The following is a 22,500-nucleotide window of genomic DNA, read 5'->3' as shown; positions in this document are numbered from 1 at the left end:
ATATATGTAGATACGGTTTACTGGAGGAAACATTCTAACGGGACACAACGTGACCAGGTTTTACCAATCCACGTGACGAGGGCGGCTTCACTCGAGGAGAAGACATTCCTCTTTAAGAGAAATGTCTTTGTGCACGCAGCACCAGCAGACAGGTTAGCATGAGGCAAATATCAAGTAAAGAAAACACCACGATACATTTTGTTTCCCCATTTCTCGTCGTGTATAAAAACCCAAATTAACTGTGAGTAAATTGTTTAAACAGCATTTGTTTAGGAATGATTCCGTTTCAAGCTTCTCCATCCATGCTGGTTAAAGGGTTGATCACTGTAACTGTAATCACCATCAGCTGTTTCATGATCTACTGGGAGCTTTTGACAAGTTGATTTATTTTCAACTGTAAAATGTCACAAAATAATTTCAAAAAGGTTTATGGAAAACGTTTTGTAAAAATCTGCCACAGAAATAGATTTTCAGCCGGGCTCTAGTAAATGCATGTGAATTTAAAAAAGTGAGACAGAGGAGGAGAAAGACTGTGTGTGTGTGTGTGTGTGTGTAAAAACATCACTCACCTCTGCATGGATCATTTTTGACCAGGAACTCATCCAGAGCCATCCAACCACCTCCGACTCTCACCATCACCGTGCTGCGCAGAATCCTCACCAGACGCAGCTGCTGAGAGTCACCGAACTGAGGGGAGGAAAAAGAAGAGGAGGAGGAGGAAGGGACGCAGGAAGATGAGGAGAAGAGGGCAAGAGATAAGAAATGGAGTAGAAAACAAGAGTGGAAAAAGAAGAATGGGCAGATAGAAAAGGAAGGAAAAGTAGGAGAGAGAGAGAGAGAGAGAGAGAGAGAGAGAGAGAGAGAGAGAGAGGAGAGAGGGAATCAGAAACAGTCAGTGAGTAAAATAGTATTTGATAGATTCATTTGAATGGAATCACAGCATCACACAAAGCAGCCCATGTACCAAATCAGAACATCTGTTCTACTCCATGCAAAAACATGCACTGAATAGTCAATCTGATGATTCTCAACCACCCAAATACAAGCATTATCATTACAGCAGAAATCACTGCTCTGTTTGGATTCAGCCCTTAAGTTCTATTCAAACCGCCGAGCAAAGCAGAAGTCCACAGCGACACCAGCACAGAGGGAATTTTCAGGATTTCTCTCCAAGCAGCTTGATTTGCTTCCCAGCTTCAGTCCACAGCGCACGAGAGATAGATATATAGATATAGATATAGATAGATATATATATATACACACACACACACACACACACACACACACACACACCACCGAACCACTAATTACCACTTCAGCCATGTCACTGCAATTTGTCACTCTCAACAGAAAACAAATCACAGCAGGAACACAACTGGACGGTGGAACCTGCTTACACGTTGCAAAGCCACAATGGAGTGCTTCCTCTTTTTGTTTATGTCATTCACGAATTTGGAATTATAGCAACAACAAAAAATGAAATAGTGAAAGCAGAAAGGACAGCACTCTATTGGTGGGGGAGGCACGAAGCAGATTCCACACATCCGATCACAGCAGCGGCACTTTACCTGGTTTCCGAGGAAGAACTACAATAAATCCAGCAGACACGGAGCACAGGAACACAAGGAGAAAGAAACAGAGCCACAGTGAACCAACACGTACTGATAACTGATGATGTAAGAATGGATACCATTTATATGTGTTCAAGTTCTGATAAACTGTTGATGTCTTTGTGCATTTCTGTTATTTGAGCTCAGAATTAGTTGTGTGTGCCTGTGGATGTTATGACGGTGCTTCATAAAACTGCCAGCTGATGACGGAAAAATGGAGGTAAAGAAAGCGATGACAAGTGAAGCCAGACAAAAGACAAGACAGGACGCACAACCAATGGGAGAAAAAGTAGCTGGTGTAGTGTTAGTGTCCCCAGTGTCCTGCAGTCAGACACTCGATATCGTTACACAGTGGAGAAGGATGGACTGGACACACATTCTGTAGCAGTGGTAGTGATGGGCGGTCCACTACGTGCTGCTGAAAACTGTCCACAGCTGCTATGAATGCTGCATAGATACACACAGCCTGCTGGGGGAGCTATTGCAATCACTGTAGGTTTCAAACAACGTTTCAACACAATGAAACAAGGCCTGAACCCTCCTGGGGTTGTATTTGATGATGATTTTCATTTTTGGCCAACAGGGTCTTAAAACTCAGGCTTAAAGAGACAGTTCACCCTCAAATCAAATATATTCTTCTTACCTGTAGTGCTATTTAGCAATCTACATTGTGGTGTGAGTGCTGAAGGTATCAGCCTTCTCTCGTTTATAATGGAACTAGATTGCGCTCCACTTGTTGCGTCAACAAATATTCTGGAAATCATGCGAATTCAAGATCATCCCCAGACGTTTTTATGAGCAGTTCCAGGAAGGAACTATTTGAACGTTGCAGTTCGTATCCAGCAGCCAGCGGGACTCTATGCAGTCACATTTACATTATTAATGTTGAGGTGATGACAAAGAAGGCTGACAATCCTGGCGGGCTGTGAGATTAGTTATTAACACGCTATATCAATGTTATCATGACATGATATGTTATGATACAGACAATTATTAATACACCATGACATCATGATGTGAGATGGACACACAAACAAATGCTGTGAAGTTATGTTGAGAAGTGAAATGGTGGACAAGTGAAGACACAGCCAGTGAATAATAAACTGTCCATTAATCAGACCTGGCTCAAACTGTGTTTCTTTATCCGTCCAGAATCACAGAGTAAATAAAAGTATATTGCTTTTTATAAACGTAAAGCAGAGCTATGGACTAAATAGTTCATTCTTTATTTGCTCTATTGATAATGAATTACATTTTTGCAACAAGGATCTGCCTAACAAATCAGACTTCAGTGTTTCAATCCCAGCAAGTTTATACTGCACATCTAAGCACGAAGAAAAAAAATGGCCGAAGATTCTTTGCCAATCGGTTTTGACCCAGGTCTGTTAACATTTATTACAATGAAGGTGAACATTTTTTAAAGTTTATATTAGTTTGTAATTTGTTCTATAAATGACATCAAGCTGAAGCAGAGACTGAGCTGAACTTACCCGGTATTTGTTCTCTCCTATCTGCTCCACTTGGAACCTCTTGGCACATTTACACTGGGCCACCTGCCGAGTCACCTGCACAGCAACAAGCAACATGTGAGTGAATGTAATCACACTTCTAACCATGCATCCTAGCGGCTGACTGACTCTGCTGTGGCTGGTAGCTCATTGTGTGGATGCTTGGCCCCGATATCGCGCCGTACTTCATGACTTCATATTTGCTGGTCTTCTGACGTTTCTTACCTCGTCTTCTATCTTGTCGGCGTCGGTGGTGGGTCTGTAGGCGTCCTTGTTGGGGTGCAGAGCAGCAACAAACTCGTAGTAGTCGATGTAACCGTCTCCGTCTCTGTCAAAGATGTCTGCCACGGCTGTCATCTCCAGCTTACTGGTGGGGAACTCTGCACACAGACAAGAATTCAATCAGTTTATGTCTTTATAAGTGTCTCCAGCAACCAAATAAATACCAAAAACACTGTCACCCATAACCTACTCGATGCCAGGATGCCATCGATGAACTCCTGCCGCGTGATCTTTCCATCCTGGTCCTTGTCGATGCGTCTGAAGAAGTCCATGACACGAGACTTCTTATGGTTCATCCAGCGCATGTACTTCTTCCTCCACACGTCAAAGTCAAAGTTGGCAAACTCCTTGAGCTGGAAAAGGACGATGCAGACAGTTCTGTGATGCTTTTCATGGCACAGTGGCAGAAAGAATGTGCTTCTGAATGTTTAAGTGATGTCAAGTTATTGCTTTCATTGACCAGGAAACGGACTATCTTGGGATTTAACTTGGGTACATTAACCCGAGTGCATCACGAGGGACATTTTTGGCTTTTTTTAGTTTTGCGATCATTTCGGCTGTGTCACTGCATATGGTTTACATTTTGGCAAGTTCTTTTTTTCTTCTAATTTTGGAAGTTCAACCTCAGCTCCTATAATAAACTGTGTAGCCAAAATACAGACACTCAGATCCTTAAGGACAAAAATGTCCCCATTGAAACCCATTAAAACCACAATTACAGCATAAAATCATGCATTCTATGATATCAGGCTTTCCATTTAGAGCCCTGCTTACTAATTGTAGTTTCTATTTAGTTATTTTCCTCATTTCCACTTGGGTTATTGCTGCAGTGTGTATGAGTTTGGTGCAATGCATCAAAATCAATGTTATTGTTAATGATTGACATATAGCAGACTGGAAAAGAAAAACCCCCTGACATTTAGTATAAAGAAAATAATTGAAATCTTGTGTTTTTTGTTTTCTTCCATAAAACAACAGCAGTGCCATTATGTAAACAAATACAGGGTGGACAATTATAATGTTTAGTAGTTACTATCAAGAATGAAGTCAGTTAAAATATTAAACTAAATATTAACCAACTTAAAATTAATAAATCATTTTATGGCAGTTTTTTGATGCAGACATTTTTCTCTTCTAATGACATCGGATCATTTAAAAAAAAAAAAAAACTGAAGCAAAAGGGTTGATCATATTGAAAAAGACACCTCTTCCAGTCGGTCCAGACCATCGTTGAGTTTGCGCTGGCGGTCGAGAGCCAGCAGCCAGACTTGCTGCCACCTGGCACAGAGCTGGTTGAGTCTTGGGTTTCCTCCCGAGAGCTGCATGGCTGCCTGCTGCTGCTGCTGCTGCTGCTGTTTGCCTGTAGAGGAAGCGGAGAGTTAACGAATCCTCGTCACTTCTGATGAACCTTCTGTAACGTGTGCACCCACTCTATCGTCACAGAGTGGGAGACGATGATATTTGTGCATCTAAAGTTAAACACGGGAGACTTACGGGCTCCTCTCCTCTCAGCCAGGCTGCTGGGAGGCTCAGACGGTTTTCTCTTGTAGGTCTTCGTCACTTTGTCAACGTCCGGCTGCTTCCTCGTCATCTCCTCCATAAACATCTGAGAACAACAAACACCAGAAGTGTACCAAACTGTTAGGTGACAGCACAAACAAATTCAGCTTTAACTCCATCTAGTGACGCGTTAAAAAGACCCAAAACTATGCCTGGGCTTTTAGTGATGAGTCAGCGAAGCCCACCTGGTGTTCTGTGATGAGTGTTTTGAGTTGTGGGATGTCCTGAGGAAGCGGCTCCGTGTCCTTCTGGACCAATGTGGTCTCGGCGAACTGGAGCCATGACAGCAGCTCCTCCAGCAGGTTGCCGTTGTTGAGCACCTCGGTCAGAGCCGTCTCCAGCCGCTGCTCGTGCTGTTTGGCCCACGTCAGCACCTGTAGAGTGAAAGGCGCTGATTAACATAGAATATATTTATATACAATAAATTCTGCACTCCTCAGCGCAACGTGGAAGCCATGATTGATTCGCCTGTGACCAACAGTCATGTGACTCAACTGCAGGCTGCTGAACACAGAGAGCAGAGGAGAGGTTGTAAAAATGGAATTTGTTCAACATACACAGCACGTAGAGCCTTCAATTTCTTTTTTCAACATTGGTAACACTTGTGGGCACTTGGAGAAGTGTTGGACACATAAATTCCATTGCTTGAATTATCAAAGATATTACACTTTGGTTTTTCTCCTTTTTATGATTGATGGCATGGTAACTGTGTTATACTGCACAAAAGACATCTCTTCTTCTAGGCATGGTTGTGTTGTTTCCACAGAGGTGCAGGACTTATATATTGCAGTGAAAAACGAGACAGAGAGAAAAATGTGACGGGATAACAACAAAAACCAAACTGCTTGGGGTTCAGAAGGTTAAATAAAGGTTAACAGGAGGTAAACAAATCTCAAAACCTAAAGCTAAAATGTTGAAAAGAGGAAACAATATTCAACCGAGGATATTATTAATAAACCTCCTCCTCACCTCCTCGAAGCGTGCCCTGATGATGGTGATCCAATGTTTGATGGTGGTGATGGAGTCAAGGTGACAAACGGTCAGGATGCCCTCTCCCATGCCTGCAGCCTTGTTGACGCCCGTCCTCTTCTCCTCCACGGTGCTCATGAAGTCGCGATGCGTGTGCAGCAGCGCCTGCAGAGTCTCGGCCTCTTCGGGGAGGACGCCGCGGAAACGGAGCGTCTGCTCCGCCTCGGAGAGCCACTCCAGAAGGACCTGTATTGCTGTGCGAAACTCCTCCGCCTGATGGAGAAAGGGGTCATTGGTATGGAGGCAGGAAGAGGTCTGTGATTGCGTCCTGTGCATTATGTGATGTTGAAGTTTTGGATGTGCACTGCAGCTTGCTCTCTGACCTGTTTGAGGGCCTGCTGGAGGCGGGTTTGCTTTGTGACCGACAGAGCGCACACCGTATCCCAGCGGTTGCTGAGCTCCTGAACCTGAACTTTGACCCACGCCGTGTCATCGCGGCCGGTGTCCATCAGATCCCGAGCCGAGCGCTTCAGAGCCTGAACGCTGCTGGTTCTCTTACCCAGCTCTTTTTGGAAAGCCTGCAGGTTTCGGACATCAGTAGTGTCAGACTCAGAACCATCTGTGGTATTATTATCCTCTCGTACGTGTTTAACGAGTACGGTTCTGTTTACGCACCTTATGCGAGTCCATGAGGTTGGACACCAGATCCAGATCTCCGTGGACGGGCAGGTCTTCAGCCAGCTGGGGCTCTACTCGGTACAACCAGTCCACCAGGGCCTGGAGAGCCTCTGCAAACTGGCCGGAGAACAGCAGAGCCTCCTCCAGCTTGTGTTGTCTGGATGGAGGAGGGAAGACAATCATATTCACATCTGTAATGAATAGCTGGAGGAAAGCCAGTTCCATCGTCCATCCTTCACCCTCTTTACCTCTCCACGCTCTTGCCACACACGGTGTCCCACTTGTCGCGGACCTCTCCTACAAGGTGGTCCATCTTCTGGGTGTCTGCCGGCAGCTGAGCCTTGTCCCTCATGGCCCTCCCAGACCTCACGGTTGTGTCGTAAACCGGCTGCTTCGAGCCCAAGGCTTTCTGGAACTCCTGGACGGGCGGAACGAGGAAGAGGAAGAAAGAGATTTGTAGATTGGGAAGCAACAAAAAGAGTCAACAGTGTGCGTAATAATTGCCTTGCAGTACCTTGTGTTTGGCCAGTTGTACTTTGATCTTGTCCGGCTCGTTGGAGATCTCCAGTTCAGAGTCCAGTCTCTTCTCGGCTTCTTCTAGCCAGTCGGTCAGCTTCCTCCAGGCCTCGTGGAACTGAAAGAAGAGAGTCAGAGTTTATTTTAATACATACATTCTCTCTAGCTGACATTTTCCTAATAAATACAATGTTCGCAATCTGGATTTATAATCAGTTTAGGTGCAAGAAGTCATCTGAATTTTATCAAATTTAGCTGAGACTGTCACCAAGAACGACTTACAATGAGTTTTAGCGGAGTATAACTATATCTCCAAAATACTATCCACCAATAGCAGAGACATTAAGGTCTGAAGTTAATGTTTCAGTGAATCCTCACTGTGCCTTTGGTCTTAATGGGACAACATCAGCATTTAATCACCCTTTACTACAATAGTACCTGTTTGGCGCGTTTGCGAGCCTCATCGAGGTGTCGCCCGCGGTCCAGTGACCTCTGGACCAGCTTGTCCCAGCGGGCCTGGACGCTGAGCAGCAGGTTCTTGATGAGAACGACGTCCTGCTTCAGGCTGGCAAAGCGGAGCTGAGAGCCGGCCTTCTCCAGAGCCAGGACCTGCTCTCTGTGGGTGTTCACCTCGTTCACAAACACCTGGGAGAGCAGAAGGAGTTAGGGATAAATGTAACAACCGAGGCGTCTTTCACCACGTTTCTAGTGACTGGCGAACGTTCGCTACCTTGTGCTCATCGATCTGAAAGAGGACAGTGTCCAGTATGAGGCTGGGGGGCTGAGCCATGTTCAATGTCTGCTCAGCTTGGGTCAGCCAGTTGATGGTGTCCTGTAGAGAGGTCTGGAAACCTGTTGCCAAGGAAACGGCCTCTTCCAGCTTTGCCTGGAAGGGTTCAGAGTTTAAAATTTAAAAAACAAAACAATAAACCATCAAAAGCCAGAGAAACACAACTCTGGTCAATAAAACGTCTCCTCGTGTCGCGGTCTTACCTTGCGGTCGTCCATCTTGATGTTGAAGCTGGCCCACTTGTTCTGCAGCATGGCCAGGTTCTGCTGGGTCTGGGTGGTACCGGGTCCGGCTTCTTCTCCTCCGCGAGCTAGCAGCATGGACTCTCCTTGATCCAGCAGACGGTGGTACTGGTCCGCTCGCTGGGAGAGCTGGGCCTGAAGCTCCTACAGACGGAGAGGACACAAATGTGAATCAACACTAAACCGTGAGCGCTGTTGTGTCTCGCTGGTTGGTTGGGAACAATGGAAGTTATTAAAGTTTCATATGACACCAGCACCTTCACACTAGCTTTAAAAAGGTGCCTGCTGCCTGCTCAGAAAGACGGTGATGTCGGGGAGTTTAAGAGGTTAAGGTCCATGGATGTGTATTGTGGATGACAGTCTGAGCATAAAGGTGTGATGGGATTCTCTGTTACCAGGTGTTGCTGGAGCTGCTCCCTGGCCGTTTCAGGGAGACCGCCTGTCGGCTTGGCGGCGGACAGCTGGCTATCCGTCCTCCTCAGCCACTGGAGGAACTCTTCCAACTCGCCATGGAAACCTTCAGCCTACGCAGTAGAAATGAATCAGTTCAGATATCATAAAAACACTACAAAAGCCAGGGCTGTCACTGTTATTCATCAGCACTAAGATCTAACGTTGCTTCTTCACTGTACCTGGTGCAGGGCGGCCTCCAGTAGCTTCTGCCGCTCTTGGGTCTTGAGCAATAGGCTCTGCCAGCCCTGGTGGAGATGGTCCAGCTGGTCCCTCAGGTGGCTGGCCTCATCGCCGGGAGAGGACTCCAGCAGCTCGGCGCCCGCGCCGTTCACGTTCTCCACGGTGGCGTGATGGGATAGAACGTCGTTACGCAAAACCTACGACATAGAGGAGGGAGAAAGAAACGAATTACACAGAATTAAATCTGAATGTTTCAGTGCAAGAGCTGGTTTTTGGAAGCTAAAATAAAACAAGAGGCCAACAAATCTCGTGTGTGTCTCTGAAGAGAAGAAAAGAAACCACATTAGGACTACAGCGCATCGACAGGTTTCATTAGCACAAACGGCAAATTCTGTTAAAGAGTCAAACTATCCTTAGGAAACAACCTGTCTTCACTTTACAATGTCAGCTGGACCAAGACGAATAAGTCACAGATGTATTTTTTTAGTTTGTAACAAACGGAAACATACGTGATGTTTAGCCAGCTCGATTTCGATGGCCTTGGGGTCAGAGCTGACTGGTCGCTGTGTGTCCAGTGTGGCGTGTGTGTGGTTGAGCCAGGCCTGCAGCTCAGACAGGGCATGCTGGAACTGACCCAGGGCCAGCAGGGCGCCCTCAAGCTTGTGCTGTGGTGGAGGAGAGACAGAGGTTCAGGCTTAAAAATAGGAACTCAAATAGTTTGACTGTAATGAGAAGCAGCTGTCAAATACATGCGATCCTCCAGAATGCCGGCAAAGACTAACATCGTCAACTCCCAAGAGAAACCGCAGGGCTGAGAGCCGGAGGTCAGCGACAGAACCGTGTCTCCCTGAGATGGTATTATTTTTTTGCTCAGTGATGCAGATTCTAACACCTCCGCCTCACCGCTGCCACACGTGGTGACATTACCTGTCTGTGGGTGATCTTATCCCCCAGGTTTTCCCAGAGGTGTCGGAGCTCGATCAGTGGCTCTTGGATCATGTCCCGGTCTGTCTGGTCTGACACCTTCTTCAGCAGCAGCTCCCCCTGGTGGCACAGCTTCTCCATGTCAATCTGCTGCTGGTAGACCTCCACCTTGTACTGCTGCTCGGGGTGAATGAAAGGAGGAGAGGAGGAGTAGTGTTTTGTTAGTTCTTCATCCTTATTTGATCACAGGTTATCTAAAAATCATGTTAAGATAATGTAAAAAAAAAAAAAAAAGCGACTCTCTTGCTAACCTTGAGCTCTTCAATCTGCTGTTTGACGGTTCCCAGATCAGTACCCACAGTTGACATTTCGCACAGCTTGATCACTGCGTTGTCCAGGTAGTCAAACATAGACTGGAAAAATGCATTAGAACTGCGTCAACATCAACAAGACAACGTTTGCATCACGTGAAAATGTTGGTGCAAAGACCACACTCACGAAACATTAATGAATTGGCCCAGTTAACTACAGACTCTGATGCACAAACCTGCAGTGCGTCCTGATACTGCACAGACGCCGTCATGGCCTCATCCAGTCTCTCCATCCTCTCTCTCCAAGTCCGGTTCAGGCCCTCCCAGGCAGCGTTCATCTGGGAGACCAATGGGAAGTCGTGTTAGTGGGTCATCATGTAGCAGAGCTCAATTCCAGAAAATTATCTTTTCAGAAGCAAATTAACTTCTTGTGTTCATTTTCTCACCTCATCGATGGTCTTCTTGACTTCAGGTTTCTCAGTTTCTCCACAGGCGAAGATGAGGTCGGCTCCGAGGGTCCTGACAAACTCCAGTTCCTCCCTCAGGCCGTCTGTCTCGGCCTTAATGGCCTGGTGGAAGGATAGAGAGAAGTCGTGTGTGAGGTTGTTTAAAACCCAAAAAAAACATCACTACAGATTGCATTTCTTCCATCGATTAGCTCGTCTCTTTCTCTGCCCCCCCTCGTGCCCTCCATACCTCAGCAGCCTCAATCTGTTGTTTGATGAGCGAGGGGTCCACGCCGGGGTCCTCCAGCTCTTTCACGATGTCCTGGGAGTCTCGGAGCGTGCTCAGCAGCGCCGCCACGTCGGCCCAGAACTTCCCGGCCAGGTCCAAGACGTCGTTGAGCTTCCCCTCCCGCTCCTCAGCCCGCTGCCGGATCTCGTCCCACAGGGAGCGCAGGCGCAGGAGGCGGGTCCGAACGGCTGGAAGAGAGAGTTTGAGTTTAATCAGCCTGCTGGAGAAAAGCAAGCGGGATCTCACTGGAAAAAAACAACCAACTTCTTGGTTATTCTTTAAGTCATGTGAAGAAAAGTAATAATGTTTTCTTTGTTTGAATTTTGCCATCTAGTGTAAAGTGAAGTCTCACAACAGGCCACTCCCACTATCACTGCACAGAGAGGCCTTTTATAATTTCACGAAGCGTGGAGGGCTGGAGTCCTTCTGAGGTCAATATAACAAAGACGAGTGTGTGTGGTGTGTGTTTTGTCTCACCACGTGGTAACGTTGGAAGAAATATGCAGAGCCTCACCGCATTTCAAGATTCGACAAGGGCTGCCCCGCTGGCTTTGTGCCAGTAACACAGTGACTTACTGGCCAGTTGATTGTTTAGTGAGCAAACTAGTTGGACTGGAGCCCAAAATAAGATTTTTATATTTTTCACCCAGATTACAGACGCCTGTTACGTCGCCTCTCTTCTCTGACCCACTCTGAATTCTGATGTCTGATTTGTTTGATTGTGTGATGTTTTCTTCCAGTACTTTTCCATTTTAAATGAGTCACACACTAAAGAGTTGGCAGCAGTGTTTAGTTATATAGCTGTTTGTTTGGCTCATCAGTGAGCCAAGTGCAAAAAAGTGTATATGAATTATTAAAATATGCGTTTGTGTAAATCCCTCATCCTGTTGTAACACATGGACTATGTGGCCAGTCCTCCACATGTCAGACCCGTCCCAGACTCTCACCCTCAGCGGCCGGATCGTCGTGAGCGGCTCGCCCAATGAGCTCTTCGCCGCGGGCGCAGAGGGCGGAGAAGCTCGGCAGCAGTTTGTCCAGCTCCAGCCCCTGGGCTCGGTGCTCCGCCAGCTGCTCCCTGATCTTGTCTACCTCTGCCGCCACGGGCGGAGGCTGCCGCAGCCGCTGGACCGCCCCCTCCAGGGTCTCCAACAGGGGGTCCATCTTGTCGTGAAACTGGGGACGGAAGGAGAGTTGGAATAAAATATTATTAAGAGGAGGAGGAGGGAGTGTGTTGAGGGGGCTGGGTTTGGATTTTTAACAGCCGGGTGACATTTTGAAAGTGGGAAAATACTGAGATATTATGTGGGTGGTCAGCCATCTGTCGCAGAATGCATCAACTTTTTCGGCTTATTTAATATCTTTTATCTTATATCTGATTTCAACAGGGGATGTAGAACAGCAGTACAGTTCTTCTACAATATTTGATATCTCAATTTTGCACCTTCAACATGTCATCCATGTAAATCAGACAAAGCTGGATCTACCACACAAGAGGGAGCTGCTAATTGACAAGAGAGCAAATATGGTACAGTTTCTAGAGAGATGACCGGCTTTTATGCATCTAGGGGAAATCAGATTGCTTGATCGCTACACGGGACAACAAATCTCATCTAGCCACAAGTGATACAAAAGGACAGCTATCAAGGACATCACTCAAGCCTAGTCTGAGACCAAAACTTTCATTATTGGAAAGCATGTCTCAGTTTCAGACCAGGCTTAATGCAAGTCTACAAATCTACACAAAGGGGACTTTTCCCAACAGATTTAATTCAGTTTTATTGTCACTCAGGGTTGGCAGACACATGGTTTGGACCATGATGTAGATCATATAGAAATGAAAGGGATAGTTCAAATATTTTGAAGTGGTGTTGTACGAGGTACTCATCTATAGTCGGTGCATTACCTACAGTAGATGTCAGCACGCCCCTGCTGGGGGATTGAAGCAGTTATCTATGCTCCCTTCAAAGCCACAAGTCTCCTTTGACAAAAACAGCAATTTTACTTCACAGAACACTGGAGCTGTTGGTCTACCGCTTCCTCCATCGGTTAGTTTGTTTGTGTTAGTTTGATGTTTTAAGGAATTTGTTTGGATTCACGTAAGTCACACCGTAACACAAACAAACTAACGCGTGAAGGCAACGGTGGACCAGCAGCTCTCATGTTCTGTGAGGTACAATGACTCAAAGGATTCTAGTGGCTCTGAAGAGAGCATAAAGTAGTGAAAATAAAGTAGTGAAAATATTCTGAATATAGCGTACACTTATACTGTTGATTTTTTTAGGTGTCTAAAATACGTCCACAGCTGTACAGTGCTGTGCTGGCACTCCTGTCTGTTTTTCCAAACTCCATCTACTGAAGGTAATACACTGACTAATATTGATAAGTACCGAATACAACCACACTTCAAAAAATCCAAACTGTCCCTTTAAGAGGAGATTTAACTGGAAATCTAACGCTTAAGAATTTTTCGAATCAGTAATAATCCAGACAACGTTTACCCTTTGAGATAAACTGACTGCATAAATTATTACTTCATCTGGTCAGATTAGTACATGATTAGTACTAGTATTAGTATAGATTCACATTTGATTAGTCGACCAAATCATGTGGTGTAACCGCACCCTGAGTGCCAGTATGATGCTGTCTTACCTCTACCAGCTGGGTGATTGCAGTGAGCAGTGATGATGGATAAAATGATGGTGTGGGGGGGAGGGGGGCATGGCAACACACACACAGCACATCCACAATGAACGAGGGATGGGATGGTGGAGGGTTGCAAGGACGCGATGAGTGAGATTAGGGTTAAAGGAGGGAGGAGAGACAAGGAGGAGGGAGGTTCAGGATGGAGTGAGGGATGAGGATAGTGTGGAGGTGAAGGTGGACGAAGACACACGTGAATTGGGTTTGACAGGGGGGCGGAGGGTGGAGAAACAATACAATGAGTTAAATCAGAGACATGCACAGAGTACAAACTGTGAGGCAATACCGACGGCAGCAACACAGGTGATTCAATAGTGTCTCATGAGATGAAGCGTGAAGAGAATGTAAAATAACCTGAAGAAAACTAGCACCAAAAGACGACATGATGTGATAAGAGACAAATCTACGTAAATGATACAGCGAGACTAAAAACTGCTAGATGTATGTGTCAGCTGTTAATCATACGATTTAAACTAAAGTAAAATATACAAAACAAAGTCAAGAATAAGTCCAGAAAACCAAAATAAATCTTAGCTATCGCTGAACTCCTGACTTTACAAAATAAATCCTTATTATCATTTAGTTTTTGAGCAGCAGACACAAACGCACACGTAGACCTCATGCGGCTTCGTAATTACATTTCGTCTGAAGCTGCAGACGCCGTCTATCATGCTGTGACCAGACCTGGGCCAAACGGTATTCACTAATATGCTCCAATCTACAAATTCTTCACTGTGCACTGAGAGGCTGAGAGTCAATTCATACACAAAATCTCATTTGAGTTTACTAAATTGACTTCCTGGTACCCAAGTAGAGTCAATTAAAAAAACCTATTTGACCCAGGTCTGCAGCTAAAACACAGAACCGAGCAAATCGAGCATTAAACGGTTAGATAGATAGATATATACTTTATTCATCCCCGGGGGGAAATTTGTTAAGCAATTAGTCCTCGGTGACGCACCTGTGCAGACTGGGACACAGCCTCGTCTAAGGTTGTTGCACGACCTTTGACCCCCTCTTTGATGGCCAGGTAGCGCTTTCCGGCCTCAGTGTAGCGCTGCGTCACGGTGGCCCCCTCCTGGAGGCTGAGCTCGACCAGCTGGGGCCCGATCTTCAGCAGCTTGTCGATGTGGGGCTTGTGCTCTGCGATGGACTCCCTGAGCAGCTAAAGAGGCAATGAACGGACAGAGAGAGGAAATTAAGAACACGTCAAAAATATACACTTTTTAGGGTCGGAAAGCTGAGAGAGAAAAGATTCCAGATCCTCTTACCCTCATCTGGTCCTGTTGCAGCCGGAGAGCGTCCGTGTCGATGGCCGGCGGTGGCAGCTGGGTGATGAGGGTTTCGGTCTCGCCCAACCACGGCTCCAGTTCCTCGTAGGTCTCCCAGAACCGAGCGACCAAAACCTGGGCCTGCTCCAGGGCTGAGAAGCGCTCACTGTGGCTCTGGCTCACCGCGTCGTAACGAGCACTGAGGGAGTCAGTCTTCACCTGACGAAGATGAAAAAGACGAAGACGTGAAGATGCCACACTTTTCACAGATGACTTGTCAGTAAAGAGTCGTGTCCCTCGCACAGTACGTCCCTTCCCTGTTACCAATGTACACAAACTTAAATTTCCTCATGTTCAGTCTCAGTGACTCACTATCAGTGCGTCCTTCTGGGCGTCGCTGCACGTCTCCAGGATGTCGTCCTTGGTGCCGAGCAGCTGATCCACGGTGTCTTTGTGTCGGATGATGTCGATGTTGAAGGCCCTCTGCACTTGCATCTGGGCCACAGTTACGTCCGGCTCCAGGCTCAGCGGCCCCAGAGACACTAACTTGCGCTCCGTCTCCCCGACCCAGGCCAGTTCTGCATCCACTGCCTCCTCGTACTGGAGGGAGGAGTCAGCGATTAGCAGGTTTAAGTGCTCACAGTAAAAGAGACTTGGGATTGGTTCGGAATAAAACCTCTCGCAGTACCTGTTGTGACCTCTGGATGGCAGCTTGTACCAGCTGCACCCGCTGAGTGATGGTTTCGTCGGACTGGCGGTAGCGCTGGTTGGCATCGGCGACCAGGCGGTCCAGGCCCTCGCGGGCCCGCCACGGCACCAGATCCAGCAGGGCGCTGCCTACCTCGTTCACCGTGTCCAACACCAGGCGCTTCTCTGCCGACACTTTCTTCAACTCCTGCAAAAGTGGAAGTGAGGGATTAGTTTTACAAAGAAAAAGCTGCTAAACACGACGAAATGGAAGCAGGTTTGTTTTTGCTGCCAAACTGATTATTAAATGATGAAAGCTGAAAATGTCATTGTGGACTGGAAAAAACTGGATGGCAGCGAAAAAGGCAATCATTTTCAATAGCTTTTATAAACTGTTATTGAGTTCCCAAAAAATCAATGTTGCTATGGTAACTCAACTGTGGGTGGGTTGATACTGGAACGGCTGAAAATGTCATCACAGAGAGGAGCCGTCATTAAACTAGCTGTTCCTTTCAAATAATGTTTTGTTTAGTCGACTATGGGAAAAAAAAAATCTTTCAAATGTGGATAATGAAGTCTGTTACGTCTCCAGAAACAAAACTAAATAATGAAAAAGAAGAACTGCATCTTAAAAAGTCCTTTATAACACAAATCCATGAAATGCGTGCGTACAAGTGACACACGACCAGTATATGTTACACCAAGAAGCAATGACTGGTGTGTTGTAGTGTTGTATCTAAATAATGACACTGTTGTAATTAAACTGCCCGTAAAAACCTAAATGCTTGAACAAGGTATTACAAAAGACACAAAGGCGTTGCCGCTGGATGTTTCTAATTATGTTTTTGCAGTGTCCTTTATTTTGACAAAACCGTTAATTAAATGGATATCTATCTTGTTCTCCACCCACCTTCTGTCTGTGCTGGTAGGCGGGCGTGGCGTCGGGCTCCACGTTGTTGAGCTCCGCCTCCACGCCGTCCAGCCACTGGTTGAGGTCGTCGTGGGCGCTGGCAAATCGCGTGGCCAGCTGCAGGGCCTGCTCCAGGGTGCGGAGGGCCTTGCTGCTGCCGGCCGTCATCTCGGCGTAGCGGGACTTGATGCCGTCCAGCTTCTCCTGGATCAGGAGGACCTCCTCGCCTGCAGGAGGACACACAGGTCGGGGTCACGCCCAAAGCTTTCATAGAGCTCACCAGTGTGATAGAAGCGTATAGAAGACGACCTCTTTTTTGCATTTCTAGTTTTTCTATTTCCTTTCTCTCCTCTTTTATTAAGATTGAGTAATACATTTTTTTTTTAAAGATAAATAAGATAAAAGGACTTTAAAAAAATATATATTTTCAATTAATCATTGATATTAAAGGAGAAAAAAAATAAAAAAACACAAAAATGTTTTCTTTTCCTCTTTTACGTTCTCTATGTACATTTTTGTGAATTTTGCGCTCCGTTTATTGTTTCCTAGTTAAAGTATGTGCACAATATTATCTATAACAAACTGATCTTACAGTGTCCCTCATGTTGACAGATCCTCAATTGTTTAAATAAGTATTCATGAGGTAAACCAACAATTAACTGGCTAACAGCCAGTCAGCGTGGCTAATATGATGAGGAAACCAGATGTCACAGTTTGGTTCGCCACTGATGTCAAAATGTGTCGTTTGGATGTGGATCTACGACAACTACAAGAAAACAGTGTTTCAGTTTCTTTCTAGTGCGATTCTCTAAATTCAGAGAATATAGAATATCTGCTTTATCAATCTGGATGCTAATGTATGAAACATGATGAACCTTTCCAGCACAAATTTAGGATTTACAAAGAGAAAGTCAGGTTAGCAAAAAGAAGAAGAAGATTAGGAGTCTGAGGTTACCTGTGGTCTGTTTTAGTAAGGCTTGTCCGTTCTTGATGGCCTGGTCCACTGTCTTCTTCCTGCTCACAATCTCCTCATTTAGAGACTGAGGGGAGAGAGAGAGGAAGTTAACCTCTAGCACACGCAAGATATTTTTCTCGTCGGTTCAAAGAACAAAATCCGAAGTACAGTGTGCATCCTTTATTTAACTGTTCAAAAAGATCCAAGTCATGAAGGAACACCAGGGTGTTTGTGTTCTAGTGAAGCAAAAGATAATATAACAAAAAGGTACTGCAGGAAACGATGGAGGGGAACTACTGTTCCCAAAAATAAAGATGATGATTCAATGATTCAAAATGTAAAATCAAAAACTAAGTGATAAAAATATATATTATTACAATTCTAAATGTATACTGAAGCCCTTTGCCTACTAACTGCTGTTCCCATGTTTTGGGAGAAATAACTGAAGTAGGCATCGAGTGTGTTGATGAAGTCGTACCAGAGCGTGCTTGTGCTGCTCGGCCAGCAGCTGATGCCGGTAGCTGTGGACGGAGACCTGACCCAGCCTCTGAGCCACCTCCGCCAGCCAGTTCAGCACCTCTACCTCCTCCTCCCCAAACAGCTGGGCGTTAGCCAGCGCCTGCTCCAGCATGCCCGCCCGCCGGGAGCACCAATCAGTGAGCTCCGAGTGGCCCGACCTGAGCGCCCCCACTCGCTCGCTCAGCCAATCGCGGTCGGCCGCGCAGCTGAGCGGCGTCAGCGATTGGCTGAGCGACTCGAGGCGGTCGACCTCGGCTTGGCGCAAGGACACGTCCTCTTGGACCGCCTGGGAGTTGTGTGTGTGTGTGTGTGTGTGTGTGTGTGTGTGTGTGTGTGTGTGTGTGTGTTTGAGGGGAAGGTGAAAGGAAGTGAGAAAAGAACAACAAAACAGAAAAAAAGATGGATAAAAACTCATAATATGAGCATGCAAATGACAAATCATAGAATAATAGGAAATCACAAACATGAACAAATGAGTAGAATAACTTAAAAAGAAAGTAAACCACTGAAATGAGAACAACTTGAAATGGACTTAAAAGACGTTTGAGTTGTAAATGATTCGTGGATCTTATGCCTCGTGCTTCCTCTTTAGTTGAGTTACGTGTAGATTAAGCGAAAGGGCATTTTATCAAGACTGCATGTGTGTTTGCTATTCTGAATTATTCTCTACGGTACTATTCAGTTCAAATAGTGCACCTGGAATACCAACAATATGTAAAAGGTAATTAAGTAAGGTTAATCTAATGAATGAGATATGTTTAACCTTTACTTTGCCAAACAATTAAACAATTAAAGGGCCAGTGTAACGCATTTAGGGGCATCTGTTAGCAGAAATAGACTTCAACATTCAGAACTATGTTTTCATTCGTGTAGTATCCCCTGAAACTAAGAATTTTTTGTTGGCTTAGAATGAGCCCTTCATATCTACAGAGGGAGCGGGTCGTCCTCACGGAGCCAAACACCGACTCTAGAAAGAGCCTTTCATGTTTTTACATTACCTGAAGGCCAACGTCGAGATGCCACTAAATCCTACATCGTGCTCTTACGAGCATCTTCAACCTACCTTTTCCTAGGTTGAGGGGTTGGGGGATGGTCTGCTTTTTTTAAACTTCTATTATTTCGATGACACTGTCCGAGAAAAGGCAGGGGATCCAGTCTCCTGCTCAATGACGCACATAAAAAGTCAAACTCCTCCCCCAAACGGTACCTTGTGCTTGGTGATCTGCTGGGTGATCTTGGCCGTCTGGGTTCCCATGGGCTCGGCGGTGGTCAGGCGTCTCTCGGTGGCACTGAGCCATTCTCCCAGCGGCTCCAGGGCTTCGTGGAACTGAAGAGCCAGAACCTGCAGCTCCTCCAACTGCCTCTGCCTGAAGCACGGGAGGGAGGGAGGAGATTTTATTGGTATTTTATTGCTTTCACAGATTGGTTTTGCTCGACTTGGACCTGATTTTGCGTCATAACAGCCGTCGTCTTTTTTTAAATGAAATGGCGTTTTTATGATATATTATTACATTTCGAAGACTTTCATAAACAGAAAAAATGGATTATTGTTGTGTGTTAGAGACAGAAAAAGAGGAGCTTTTGCAAATAGGTGAGGATACGCATCTGTCTTTTTGTGCGTGTAAACTGAAGCATCACAGCGATGCTTCTAAAGAAGGCAGCGCGTGTGTATAGACTTAAAATATTTACGTTGTTAGTGCTCATACTAGAGACGCGTGATGAATTACAGAGACACCATGCCTTACTGAAAGTTGTACGGCATGAATGTTTGATGAATACATTATGACTACTTTACATGAGATCATCGGAGATATCAAACCTCTTCACTGTGCTCTACGAGTGTGTACTCATTTTGCCCTCTGAAGAATCAGTTCTTTCCCCAGCGAACAGAAGAGCTGCTGATATTACTCACGGGCCACAAAGTAATGATACTATTCCTTCTCTTAGTACAGTGGTGGTCCACGGAGCCACATGCAGATGAAACAAGAAAACAGGAAAGAACTGCCACCAATTATTTTCCCAAACCACGGCAAGACAAGTGCCTTTTTGAAGGAGGAAAAGGACAAGAACTGATCAACAATCAGCGAGACACGGAACTAGAATCCAAAGAAAGTGGTGACCATAAGAGAGCAATTGAGAGTACTGATTGTTTCTTTTCTTTTCTCGCTCCACAGGGACGTCGGCTTGTACCCAGATCCTCCCCACCCTAGAGCCCCCCCCTGTACTGTAGAGGAGACTTGCCTGCCCATGGCCTTGTCCAGCAGGTCGGTCCATCTCTCTGCCAGACTCTGGAGCTGGGTCCGAATCTTCTCTCGGTCCTGAGTGTCCGCCGTGGCTGCGATCCTCTCTCCCTCAGCGCGGATCATCTCCACCGTCGGCCGGCGGTCATCTAGCAATCTCTGGAGCAGCTGGAGGAAGAGAAAAGCACGCATGTTATCGAATCCTAAAGCGAGGGAACTCTGTCCGTCTGTCCTTCTCATATCTCGAGAAGCGTCCATCCGATCTACTTCTCACCCGCGGGTGTTTTACTGGGGACCAAAGGACGTGCACTGCCGAAGTTAGACACTTGACACCTTCAATATTAAGAACATTTAAATAAATAAATTACTTTTAATAGAAATAATCTTTGTCCCCACAGTCAATCCAAACTTAAAAAGCTAATGCCTCCATGTTTTCAAGAGGAAGTGACCATTACAAATGAGAAAATGTGCATGCACAGAAAAAGTGTTGCACACGTTTGAGGCATCAAATATATAAGTTGCGTGGGAGAATTTATATTTTTCCTACAACAGAAGATATCATATATAATCTAGACTTTTAGAAACATTACCAACCATCTTTTTGTTTTAGAAGAAAGCATTAAACAAATCTGACCAATTAGTAGCTCTTTAAAACTTATCACTGTGTCAACAAATGACATATTAGCTGATATATATTTATGAGTTATTAAACATTTAATAAGGGTAAATGCTGCTTTTTTAAAAGGTAGGTACAGAACAAACTTTTCTTCACTTAACTAGCCATCCAACTGTTCTAGGATCAGAAAACAACACCCGTGAACGTGCTGCCTTCCTGCTCCGATAGTGGCCTCTCTTGTCTACTTTGAACCAGCAGCTCGGTTCCGCCCCTGGAATGCACCTCTCTGCAGAGCACGCTCTCTTTCTCAGCCGAGCCGTGACACCGCTCTCCGTCACGGATGTAAACACGTGTGATTGATCGCCGGTCGAGACTGCAGCACACTTGTGTGCACAAACACAGGAAGTGAATGTTGGATAAACAGGGGAAACGGTGTGTGAGACAGAGTGTGTCTCTGAAAACAACACACATCCACCATGCATGTGTGTCTGTTTTTATGCCAGTCTGACTGGCAGACTGGGGCTGTTTGGATGCCAGGCAGACTCTGATCATTGTGTGTGTGTGTGTGTGTGTGTGTGTGTGTGTGTGTGTGCGCGTGTGTGCTTGTCATTCAAATGTCTATTGTTTGTGGTTGAAGGACACTGAGGACAATGAGAATATCAATGATGTCTCATTTCAACCTGTTATAAATAGAAGAATGGTTTCTCACAATAATGTAGAATATAAAATAAAAAGAATACAGAAATATTGAAAGTGAAAATCCAATTCCACATACAGAAGCTGGCTGGATACTTCAAAGAGGAGGATGTGGGTGGCAGTAGATTAAAGGGAAAGTCTGGATTTTATTTTTGTGGGGTTGTAAGAGGTACTTACCCGTAGACAGTCTATTACCTACAGTAGATGGCGGTTCAACTGATAGATAGTATATCTACCCGTGTACCCGTGCTGGTACTCCTTCCTGTTATCCCCAAACTGGCCATCCACTGGAGATAATATATGGACTATGGAAATGAACTTCAAATCATTTGAACGGTCCCTTTAAAACTGTGCTTGATGATCACCGCTTGACACTTAATGTAAAACCCTTCTCATCAAAATGTACTTTTGAGGACCTAAAGAAAGACACTCTGCTTTAAGCTTTAAATCTTTTGGTTCCGTTTGGACTTCTGAAAAAACTAAACAAATAAAACATGTCTTATCACTTTTCTTATTCCATGTGAACACAGGTTCTATTTGATCTTCTCGTACCTTCTGTTCTTGGATCTGGGCCTTGACCACGCGGTACTCGGCTGACGGGGGCTTCTGATTGGCCACCAGCTCCTCCGTGTCGCTCAGCCAGCTCAGCAGAGGCTCCAGAGCATCCTGGAATTTCCCACAATGCAACAGGGCCTCCTGCAGCTGGGCGATGCGCTCTGCCACCTGAGGACAGGGGAGGCGGGTGAGTTGTGAGTTGAGAAAAGGAAGTGGACATACTGTTATGCCCGAGTCTATACGGAGACGTACCCGCTTGTTGAATGAGTTCCATCGGAGGTTGGTGGTCTCCAGGTCGTGCTCCAGAGCCTGAGTGTCGGTGTGTTTGCCGGCGCTCTGGATCAGGCCCTGACCTACTGCGTTGATGTGCTGCAGCTTCGGCTGGATGCTGTCCACCTGCTCTCTCTCCACAGCCTGGAAGAGGAGGGTCGCCATTCATTGAATTATTCAACACACAAGAAGAAGGACTTAGTTTAAACTGTTTTATTTGAAAGCAGAAAATATACTGAACATTCAATCTGCGTCACAACAAATGACCATGAGCTTTACCACATTATGCTCATATATATATATATATATGAGCATAATGTGGT

General features: G+C 45.7%; 1 protein-coding gene across 12 annotated transcripts in view; it reads right to left on the bottom strand.

The window, feature by feature from the left end:
- Positions 1-22,500, bottom strand: part of macf1a (microtubule actin crosslinking factor 1a) — a 118,558-nt gene that overhangs the window by 7,061 nt on the left and 88,997 nt on the right. For 7 of the 12 annotated variants that reach the window (XM_031871323.1, XM_031871335.1, XM_031871325.1 and 4 more), the window contains 37 exons: positions 22,160-22,321; positions 21,905-22,075; positions 20,042-20,208; positions 19,008-19,167; positions 17,760-18,086; positions 17,282-17,366; positions 16,327-16,553; positions 15,418-15,624; positions 15,102-15,329; positions 14,730-14,948; positions 14,420-14,623; positions 13,408-13,416; positions 11,706-11,931; positions 10,720-10,946; positions 10,470-10,592; positions 10,260-10,361; positions 10,024-10,125; positions 9,716-9,889; positions 9,298-9,453; positions 8,788-8,985; positions 8,551-8,679; positions 8,117-8,299; positions 7,854-8,009; positions 7,562-7,768; positions 7,122-7,241; positions 6,856-7,025; positions 6,605-6,764; positions 6,313-6,507; positions 5,930-6,202; positions 5,146-5,334; positions 4,895-5,006; positions 4,606-4,760; positions 3,591-3,753; positions 3,344-3,498; positions 3,101-3,175; positions 1,569-1,586; positions 570-687 (listed from right to left, as the gene is read on the bottom strand). In XM_031871323.1, coding sequence (XP_031727183.1) covers positions 570-687; positions 1,569-1,586; positions 3,101-3,175; positions 3,344-3,498; positions 3,591-3,753; positions 4,606-4,760; positions 4,895-5,006; positions 5,146-5,334; positions 5,930-6,202; positions 6,313-6,507; positions 6,605-6,764; positions 6,856-7,025; positions 7,122-7,241; positions 7,562-7,768; positions 7,854-8,009; positions 8,117-8,299; positions 8,551-8,679; positions 8,788-8,985; positions 9,298-9,453; positions 9,716-9,889; positions 10,024-10,125; positions 10,260-10,361; positions 10,470-10,592; positions 10,720-10,946; positions 11,706-11,931; positions 13,408-13,416; positions 14,420-14,623; positions 14,730-14,948; positions 15,102-15,329; positions 15,418-15,624; positions 16,327-16,553; positions 17,282-17,366; positions 17,760-18,086; positions 19,008-19,167; positions 20,042-20,208; positions 21,905-22,075; positions 22,160-22,321 — 6,052 coding nt within the window. The remainder of the gene's footprint in view (positions 1-569; positions 688-1,568; positions 1,587-3,100; positions 3,176-3,343; positions 3,499-3,590; positions 3,754-4,605; positions 4,761-4,894; positions 5,007-5,145; positions 5,335-5,929; positions 6,203-6,312; positions 6,508-6,604; positions 6,765-6,855; positions 7,026-7,121; positions 7,242-7,561; positions 7,769-7,853; positions 8,010-8,116; positions 8,300-8,550; positions 8,680-8,787; positions 8,986-9,297; positions 9,454-9,715; positions 9,890-10,023; positions 10,126-10,259; positions 10,362-10,469; positions 10,593-10,719; positions 10,947-11,705; positions 11,932-13,407; positions 13,417-14,419; positions 14,624-14,729; positions 14,949-15,101; positions 15,330-15,417; positions 15,625-16,326; positions 16,554-17,281; positions 17,367-17,759; positions 18,087-19,007; positions 19,168-20,041; positions 20,209-21,904; positions 22,076-22,159; positions 22,322-22,500) is intronic. The other 5 variants (XM_031871326.1, XM_031871332.1, XM_031871324.1 and 2 more) reach the window with 4 other exon arrangements.

The sequence above is a fragment of the Anarrhichthys ocellatus genome, unplaced genomic scaffold (assembly GCF_004355925.1).
Source record: "Anarrhichthys ocellatus isolate YVR2014 unplaced genomic scaffold, GSC_Weel_1.0 scaffold57, whole genome shotgun sequence".
Classification (NCBI taxonomy): domain Eukaryota; kingdom Metazoa; phylum Chordata; class Actinopteri; order Perciformes; family Anarhichadidae; genus Anarrhichthys; species Anarrhichthys ocellatus.
Note: the sequence above shows the minus strand (reverse complement) of the source record. Positions and strands in the feature narration are given on the sequence as shown.